The sequence below is a fragment of the Nannospalax galili genome, unplaced genomic scaffold, assembly GCF_000622305.1.
Source record: "Nannospalax galili isolate Female #2095 unplaced genomic scaffold, S.galili_v1.0 scaffold128, whole genome shotgun sequence".
Taxonomy (NCBI): Eukaryota; Metazoa; Chordata; class Mammalia; order Rodentia; family Spalacidae; genus Nannospalax; species Nannospalax galili.
This window is the reverse complement of record NW_008360322.1, coordinates 2,393,761-2,403,349: the sequence shown is the minus strand read 5'-3', so window position 1 is coordinate 2,403,349 and position 9,589 is coordinate 2,393,761. Positions and strand designations below refer to the sequence as shown.

At 34.8% G+C, this 9,589-nt stretch overlaps 1 protein-coding gene across 1 annotated transcript in view; it reads right to left on the bottom strand.

The window, feature by feature from the left end:
* Positions 1-779: 779 nt before the first annotated feature.
* The window catches only part of Ythdc2 (YTH domain containing 2), an 87,814-nt gene continuing 79,004 nt past the window's right edge, over positions 780-9,589 (bottom strand). Inside the window, exons 27-30 of the mRNA XM_008825254.3 lie at positions 4,600-4,803; positions 3,771-3,953; positions 2,539-2,626; positions 780-2,439 (exon numbers count right to left, since the gene is read on the bottom strand). Of these exons, the coding sequence (XP_008823476.1) occupies positions 2,546-2,626; positions 3,771-3,953; positions 4,600-4,803 (468 nt within the window). The 3' untranslated portion in view covers positions 780-2,439; positions 2,539-2,545. The remainder of the gene's footprint in view (positions 2,440-2,538; positions 2,627-3,770; positions 3,954-4,599; positions 4,804-9,589) is intronic.

Genomic DNA, 9,589 nt, shown 5'->3' with positions numbered 1-9,589 from the left:
TGGGTTTACAGAGTTCTTAAACCTTGCAGGATCTCCAGTTTCTCTCTTGCTTCCTGTGCCTGTGTGATGATATGAGAGCTACACTTCTGTTGCTCCTGCTCCAGCCACCATGCCTCCCTACCATGACGGACTGTAACTCCCCTGGAACCGTAAGCTCAAATAAACTCTTCCTTCTATAAATTGCTTGGGTCAGTGTCTCTATCACAGCAACAGGAAAGTGACTAATACAGTCACTGAGCGAATTCCCACTGATCAGCTCCCATCCCTCATTGACTATATAGGTCAATTTCGACAGGTGAGGCTGGTTGCTCTCTTTTCCTACCTGTGCCTCTTTCCAATCCTATTCCTAATGCTGACAGAAATCAAGTGCTGTATGTACTACTATTTTCTACAAAGAAACACTAGGTAGTGATGTTTTCTGGAAGGAAAACTATTAGCATTTAAGGACAAGGTACTCCTTGTAATATACAAACATGTTTCAATATGGTATCAATTTCAACTTTCACATTATCTTATTAATATTTAACAGATTTTATAGTGAAATATTTAAAAAATTTTATATTAAACACACATCTTGAGTTTTTTGCCACTGGAAGAGGATTACTGATATTAATAGCTCAGAAAATATTGATGATTGTTATTTTAGTCCTATTAGTTCCAGAAACATGTCAAAAACAAGTTTTTAAGAGCCCAAACAAAGAAGTCATAATGACTATGCTCATATGAGATATGTACAAGTTGTTACATGGGAATACGGAAAGGATATGATACGCAAGATCTGAATTTAATAGAATTCCATTTAATAAGTATATTTAAAGTTCATTTCTTCCAAAAACAACATGTTAATTACATTTGAATTATATTCACTCCACCAACAAACCCATAATTTATGCACAGGGCTAGATGTTACAAAACAGATGAAAATTTAAACAAGTTTTGCTTTTTAAAAGTCTCTCTAAATTTAGAACACTGCAAACTTGTACATACACACCTTAAAAAAATAAAGTATACATTATCAGTAAAAGTATAACTTTCTCAAATAGGAAAAGAAATGTAATAGACAGACAATGAAACATAATTCATATTGGCTCAGCTTACAGGTGTGTCTCAAAGTATGAGTGTGTACGTGTATGTATATATATGTATGTACATGTATATACATACACAATTGCTAATACAGGCAAAAATCACAGCTCTTATTCCAAACCAATGCACCAATAGGATGTTTTCTGAGAAAAAGTACAAGAGTTCTCAAGACTTTATGCTGACCCATGATTTTTCACTTCTTTGTTCTCCAATACAGAACCAGAACACTTGTTTCCTTTTCATCTTTAAACTAAATTCATTGTATAACAATAACTCAACTGTATCATGAAAAGTACAATCAAGCCTACCCTATTTAGGGCTCAGTTACAAAGACATTTTATTTTTGCTCTGTACTTCTATTTCCCTTCAAAAAGTCTCTAAGGAAATCTTGTAAGCAGTGGTGGTAAAGACAGCCAACAAAGAAACCAAGATGGCAAAGAAACATGAGATTTGGCATTAAATTTACCATTTATTAAACCATATATGTAGAAAACACAAGTGAGAGAAAAAGACATTGAAAAAGGGAAGAATTATTAAGAATTGTGGTCCTCATGGACTTTTGTCTCAAAGACATAATAGCAACCAAGCTACTGATAACTGCTGAGCAATTTTAAAAACTTGCGTGAATTTCCTTAGAGTTTTAGCCTGTCTAAATCAAGTTTCTGTAGCAAAAAAAGATTATAATAATAATTGATATATGAAGGTTGTTTCTGGGGAAGGAAAAAAAAGAGGTATACTGTACATAGGATTAAGAGGCAGGACCAGGAACAAAATTAAGCACTTAACCTGATCTGATCAAAGGCAGGGAAAAATTGCCTTTCTTCAGATTTTACCACACTCTGTAATCACAGAAAAAGAGCATCAGAAGTTATAAATGGCAGAATAAATAGCCCTTATATACACTACATTTAAAAGAGATATTTTTAAAGTTTGGTTTGTTGTTTTTTAAAGATAAACCTAAGATTCCTAAAATGGTGCTTAGATGTACTGAAATATTCATGCTTTTCCTTCATTAAAAGTCCTCAGTAAGAGTTCTGCATTAAGAGTCAACAATTCAATGTTTTAAAGAAATGTTTACCTTCAAATTAAGTTTGTTTAAAATAGCTGCTTTGTATCAAATAATGAAATTACTATTTTGTTCATCATAAACATAGTTAACAAACATATAATCATTCCCTATAATCACTACAAAAATTTAAATGATCTCTTCTTATATATGAAGATGATGATCCTGAAGTAACACTCTAAACTAAAATCTCAACTCATGACACACAACAACTCATCTGAGTTTTTAGAAAAATCAGTGCATTAACTTGTTATAACAGGAATAATCTTCTCCCACTGTCAAGAGTTCTGAAAGAATGAAAAATGAAAAAAAGGATAAATAAGCTGAAAGTCATTCTAATGATAACAAATATTGCAAGCAGTATCCAAATCCAAGCACAGTACAACCTTAGTATCAATCAGCTGTAGTTTTTTCTCCCAGTGGAAGACGTTCCCATAACTGGAGCAACTGTTCACCAACCTGGGGTTCTAGTTCCTAAATACATCAAAAGTCAAAGTAAACAATAAAAAAGAGCTAGACTGAATTTTTTAATCAGTAAAAATCTATGCAGATAAAACTGTAAAAAATACTTTAAATTCCACTTCTAAAAATTAGATCATCCTAAAACAGAATAGTACATATTACTCTAATTTTTCTTTTATACAGTCCACATTCTGATTTTAAACTTTATGTAACATGCAAATGCCTCATTTTTCTGACAAACTGATTTTTACATATTTCCATGGCATTAATCTGGAATTTTGTCTATGTAAAAACAACAAATTTTGTTTTAAACAGAGATTCAACAAAAACACTCAATTAGAACTTCCAAAAGTTTATTTTGAAATCCAACATATAAGATGTTTGGATTTCTTTTATCCCAAGAAAACATCTAAAGTGACTATTCTTATCTTAGGAATTATTTAATTTAAAATCAAAATTATAGCATTAAAACATTGTTATACAAGTAAAAAACAATGTCACTGTAGCACGATACTGCTAAAGAGTATGCAAAAAGAGCTCAACTCTCTCTCTGGAGTGACCTGAAGAAAACCACACTGCTTCAAACAAATTACCAGATGTAATTCTGGCAAAACCAACTTCTGAATATACTTTCTCTTTCCTAAAACCAAAGTAAAGGTCACTGTATTATTCATAAGAATTAAATTGTATAATGCAGTTAGTACAGTATTTTAGCACTACTTGTTAATTCCCATCACCATAACTAGCATTTATATCATGAAAGCAAAGCAGACAGAAATAAAGCAAGCCAGTCTCATATTAAAAAGCTACTATTTACTTTATATAACCAGCTTAAAGCACAATGAAATTAGTAATACAGTTGTCAGCTTGAGACTTTAGTCAAAGAATTATATTCTGCTTTGATGTTCAGTTAATAAAACAAGTGACATTTCCACGAAGTAACTTATGAAAGATTTCATACAGCAAGAAGCAAAACTTAACAAAACGTTTTTTTTAAAAGAAGCTATACAACATATTTGCACATACACTTTTACTAGTTTTTTTAACACCTCAAAACCAGTGTTTCCTGTGTACATAAGGAATATACAAATTGTATTCCTATATATTCTCATCTGAACAACAAAATAAAAACAAAAAATCAGATGCCAGTATATACCTGCCCATCTCTGCTTATTTGTACTTTTTTGTTGTCATTCCAAGGGTTCAGTAAATGGTGTGCAAACTGAAAGGGAAGGCTTTCTTTGCGTATCCACTCCACTTTAAATACTCCACCCAGTCCAGCTGATCCCCAGTCCTGGCTCTTCTCCCTTCCTATCTCAGAAGCCATCCTAGAAAATCCCTGTGTACAAAACGAATTGAAAAGGTGAAAGTAAAAAGAATATTAAAAATCTGTATTTGTTAAGGTTGAATTTTTAAAAACGATTTTAAAGGAGAAGATACAATATGAAAATGTAAACTGAGAAATTAGTTTTAGAGGAAAAACTAATTCTAGTCTAATGTAATTTCAAATAGTGACAGTTTTTAAATAAAGTATCAACTGTTCTAAGTAAGCATTTATTGCATAAGAAAAAGTACAATCAAATCTCTAAGCTTTTATTTATGAAAATTATAAACAAGAATAACAGTTTCTAAGTTCAAATATACATTAAGTCAAGGATAGTTAAGAAAGAGTCTCTTCATTATCAATAGTAATTTTTTTGGCACATAAATATTTTGCAAGGTGAACCTTCTCTAGATATTAGCCAAATCTAAAGTTGTCTACACAAGGAAAAACTGCTTATCTGGAAAAGCTCAGGTTAAGACAGGCAAAACCAAAAGGATCTCAGTTCTATTATTCTGAAAAAATGTAAAATAAAACTCATTCTCAATCAAGCAAAAGACAATCTTACATTCCAATGCAATAAAAAGCCAGTTTGTTTTATGGTTTCTCTGAATGCTGTAGTATAGCAGGAACAAGCCCATTTTATTGCTTCAGGATGGCTCACCTGGAAATGTCCAGATCCTTGAACAGAAAATACCAAGTAAACCATGCTGCTTTCCCAAAAGGCTCGATTTAGCTTCCGCTCATTACTAGGGGTTGTAGACCAGATACCCTTCTGTTGAGAAATTTCAAGGTTTCTCAGATTGCTACTCTTCATTATGAAGTAACGAATAGGCATGTTTGGTCTTGGTGAAGGAGACTTTGAGCCCTAAAAAAGAATGCATAAGTTCTTGAAAGGTAATTTGACCTTTCAAAGCCAGTAGGCACTCACAAATAATATCTTCATAAGCAGATAAACCAAAATATTTTATCAAATATTCAGCAAATGCAAATAGTTCTGTCATGCCTGAAGGCCTTTAGCAGGCTCACTCAAAATGGGGTTAAAAAAGCCAAAAAGCAGCACTTATGTTCAAAGCATCCAAAATGCTTTATCAAGAAAAGAACTTTATTAATTTTAGCTTATACTTCAAATGTATTCAGAAAAGGTTTTAGAAACTTTCCAATTCTGAAAACAAAATTAAAACTGCTCCAGTTTACTGCCTGGAGACAGTTTCAAGATGACAATGGGGAACAGTCCAGTAATCTGAGTATTAAAGAGGTTGGAGCTTAGAGACCATAGAGTCTAGAATGTGCAGGGCAATGTACTAAAGAGAAGGGAGTTGCACAGAGCTTCAGATGAACTGCAGGGAGGGTCACAAAAATCTGTGGTACTCAACTGAGTGTGAGTCCCAACAAAATAAATATGCTGAGACTAAGGGAAGAACCCAAGGAAAGCAGTGCACCAAATAATTAGTTCCCAGATCTTACACAGGGCTGGGAAGAGACACTTGTAACACATAGGCTACTTACCCACAGACCTTAAACTAAACTAATACCAGAATCAAGATTTCTCAGGACCTACTGTAACAGTGTTTACAATCAAATCTCAAAAGGATTACACAGGCTAGAGAGATGGCTCATCAGGTAAAAGCACATGCTGCACAAACCTAAAGACCTGAGTTTGATCCCCCATGGTGGAAGAAGAGAACCAAGAGTGTTGTCCTCTGACCTCCATACAGACTCTGTGGCATGAGCACATAACTGCACCAGACATACCCACACCATACACAATATATAAATAATGAATAAATAATTTTAAGGTTAAAAAGAGGATGAAATGATTGGCTTTTAAACTAAACTGGAAAATAGGTCAAGATCTAACACTATTTAAAGGAACACAATACAAATCTAGTAGCTAAATTAATTCATAAGAAATGCAAAGAAACTACAGGATAGGATCCATAACCATGAAAAAAATCATGAATAGATTCATATATGGTAGATTTAGAAGACAGTAGACAGACTGTTAAGGCACTTACTATAAATTATGTTTATAATGTTCAAGAACATAAAGTACAACATAAATAAAATGAAAAGAAAAATAGCATATATTTTTGAGGATCCACAGGTAACCTCTGTACATAAAGCCTTAAATATGAATGCACATTACAAAAAACTGTTTACACACTAAAAATACCATTGAGGGGCCAGACATAGTGGTACATGCCTTCAACACTTAGGAGGCAGAGGCAGGAGATTGAGGCCAGCCAGGTCTATATAGTGAGTTCCAGGCCAGCTAGGGGTCTATGGGAAGACCCTATATATATATATATATATATGTATATACATATATGTATATATATGCATATATATACCAAAAAAAAAAAAAAAAAAAAAATTTAAAAAAAAAAAAAATTTCCAGGAAAAGAAAACAAAAAATAAAAAAAAAAAAAAAAAAAAAACAACCAGAGAACATCACTGAGCTATGGAAGGCTATGGAGTGATCATGCATATGTATACTCAGAGTCCCAGAAAAGAAGGGTGAATAGGTATATAGGAAAAATATGTGAAAAAATATTAGTCGCCTTACATTTTCTAAAATTGATGGAAATTATAAATACATAAATTGAAAAAAGAAAAATAAAGAGAATCAAACCAAGCCATATCAAAATCCAATTGCTGAAAATCAGTTATTAAAAAGATTTTTGTTTTTTTGCATGCTTGTTTGGTTTTTTATCTTTTGTCTTTTAGAGACAGTCTCTCTCTGTAGCCCCTGCTGGCCGGGAACTCACTTTGTAGAACAGGATGGCTTCGATCTCACAGAGATCCACCTGCCTCTGCCTCCCAAGTACTGGGATTAAAGGTGTTCACCACCACACCTAGCTAAAAAGAAAATCTTAAAAGCAGGTAGAGGGGGAAAAATATTATATACTAAGAAACAGAAGTAAGAATGACAATAAGCTTTCCATCAGGAACAGTTTAAACCTAGGTTGTCATAGTATCTCAGGGCTATAATCTAGCACTTGGGAGATGGAGACAGGAGGATTACAAATTCAATACCAGCCTGATCTACATAGCAAGACCCTGCCTCAAAAAGGAAAAGGGTGGGGTGGAGAGACGGCTCAGTAATTAAGAGCACTCACTGTTCTTGCAGGAGACCTGGATTTGAATTCCAGTATCTACATGATGGCTAGCAAGGGTCTGTAACCCCAATTCCAGGGGATCTGACACCCTCTTTTATTCTCTGTGGGCACTGCATGACATGGGTGCAATTACATACAGCGGGCATAACACTCATACACATAAAATACATTTTTTAATTAAAAGAAAAAAAAAAAAAAGGAAAACCACTCTAAACCAAGAACTATATCCAGTAAAAACATCTTTCAAAAAGGGAAGTGAAAGACTTCTTGAACAAAAACTTTTAAGAATTTATTTTCAGGAGATGTGTACTAGAAGAAATGTTTTAAGAAGGTCATCATACAAGATGGAAATTTACATATCAACACAAATGAATAAAGAGCATAAGACCGGTAAATATGTGGATAAAATATAAAGGATTTTTTAAATTGAATCGTGGTAAAACATGTTAACAAAAACAGTACATTGTAGAATTTGTAACATATAAGGAAAATGTATGGATTACCAGGTAAGACAGCAGAGGAAAAGCTATCTCCATGTGACCAGATTAAGAAGAGTCAGTACAAGAAAGAATGAACTCTATTCCAAAGAGAAAAAAGAAAGAGCTTTGGAAATTGATGAAGGTAGTGACAGAACAGCTGAGAAGTTCAGAGAAAAGGCCAGGTAAGGCACCAAAAAGAAGTCAAACTGAACACAGCTTGACATGGCTCTGACTCATGGGCAGGGCACACAGACACCACGGTGAAAAACTAGCAATCCTACTCTCTCAACAAGCCCGCATAAGCCACAAATTCAGTTGCAGGTCTTAGTGAGACAGTGATTCCTTTAGCAGCTAGGTCAGACAGAGGTGGGAAGGAATCCCATTGTGTGGCTGAGTAGCTTGGCACCATCTTAAGAGACAATTATTGTTTAAAACTACTTTGGCACTTGAGAACAGAGAACAACCTCACATCAGGTAGAATAAATGCAATGAAACCCACTGCTTTGCATGCTAACTTAAAATTATAAAGAAAAAAGAGAAATAAAATCCATGAAAACATTAGTACAAAGGACTGAAGTTAAAAGTACCACTGCAAAATTCTCAAGCTACACTTAAAACTATGATGTTAATTCAAGTTGCACTAGTGTAGACTAAAAGTGGCTTTACTACTGAATTCTACCAAAGCATAAGGAAGAAGTAATACCAATTCTACACATTTGTTTCAAAAAACTGAAACTGAAGGAATACTCTACAAGTAATCTTATGAGGTCAACATTATCCTGGTCCCAAAAGTCTACAAAGGTGACACAAGACAACAAGTTACTGGATGATATCCTTCATGAACAATGGTGACAAAAATCCCTCACCCAACAAAACTCTGAAGAAAATCAAACCCAGCAACCCATAAAAAGGTTAACATCATAAATGAGCACAAATGCTAGACAATGAATGAAATCTACATAAGCAGACAAGTAATTCAAAGAGCAGAGAAAGAGCACTGAATACAACTCAACTCTGACTCATAAAAACTGAGACACCAGATCCAAAAGTAAGTATCTTCAGTTATATCACACCAAATGATGAACCAGTTAATGTCTTCCCCTACAATCAAGGCAAAGATACACATTTTACCAGAGGCTCTAGCTAGAAAAATAAGGAGGAAAAGGAACAAACAACACTCAAGTTGGAAAGAAAAAAACTATGGAAATGAAAGTAAAATTACTGAAACTACATTTATTGACAGATGTCATGAGCCAGGTGCAAAGATACACTCCTGTAGTCCCAGCTACTCAGGAGACTATGATAGGAGGGATACTTGAGTCCAGGAGGTTAAGACAAGCTTAGGTAGCATAGTGAGATCCTGTCACAAAACAAAGCAAAAGAGAACAGAACAAACCAACCCAAGAAATGACATGACTATCCATGTAGGAAATTCTGAGAATCCTACATGAAAAACTAATAGGCAAAGTGAAATATGGTCATAAAATATAAAGCAAATAAACAAAAATTTAATTACACATAGTACCAAGGAACAATTTCATATACTAAGGTGTTTTTAAAACTCAGTATAAAAATATAAAATAGGGGCTGGTGAGATGTCTCAGCAGTTAAGGGCACTGGCTGATATTGTAGAGGACCCAGGTTCTGTTTCCAGCACCCACATGGTAGCTAATAGCTGTCTATAATTCTAGTTCCAAAGTATGAGATGCCTTCTTTTGACCTCTAAGGGCACTGCATGCATAGGTGCACTTATTTATATGCAGGCAAAACACTCAAACACATAAAATAAAAAGAAATTGACTGGCTAACTCTCCTGGCCCGCTCTCCCGCCCTCAGGCCTCTCTGGGGGTAAGTCTACCGTGCTGCCCTCCGCACCTTGACTCCGCCAGCCGCGCTCACCCTTCCATCTCCCCCGCTGTTCTCTACTCCTAGCTTGGGCCTTGTGCCATTCCTAGTCTTGGGGCCCCAGACACCTGGGGAGCCACTGCTGATTCCTGACCCTGTTCACCCCACCAGCTTGGTGCCTTCCTTGGGCCCCAGGAGCACTGCTTCC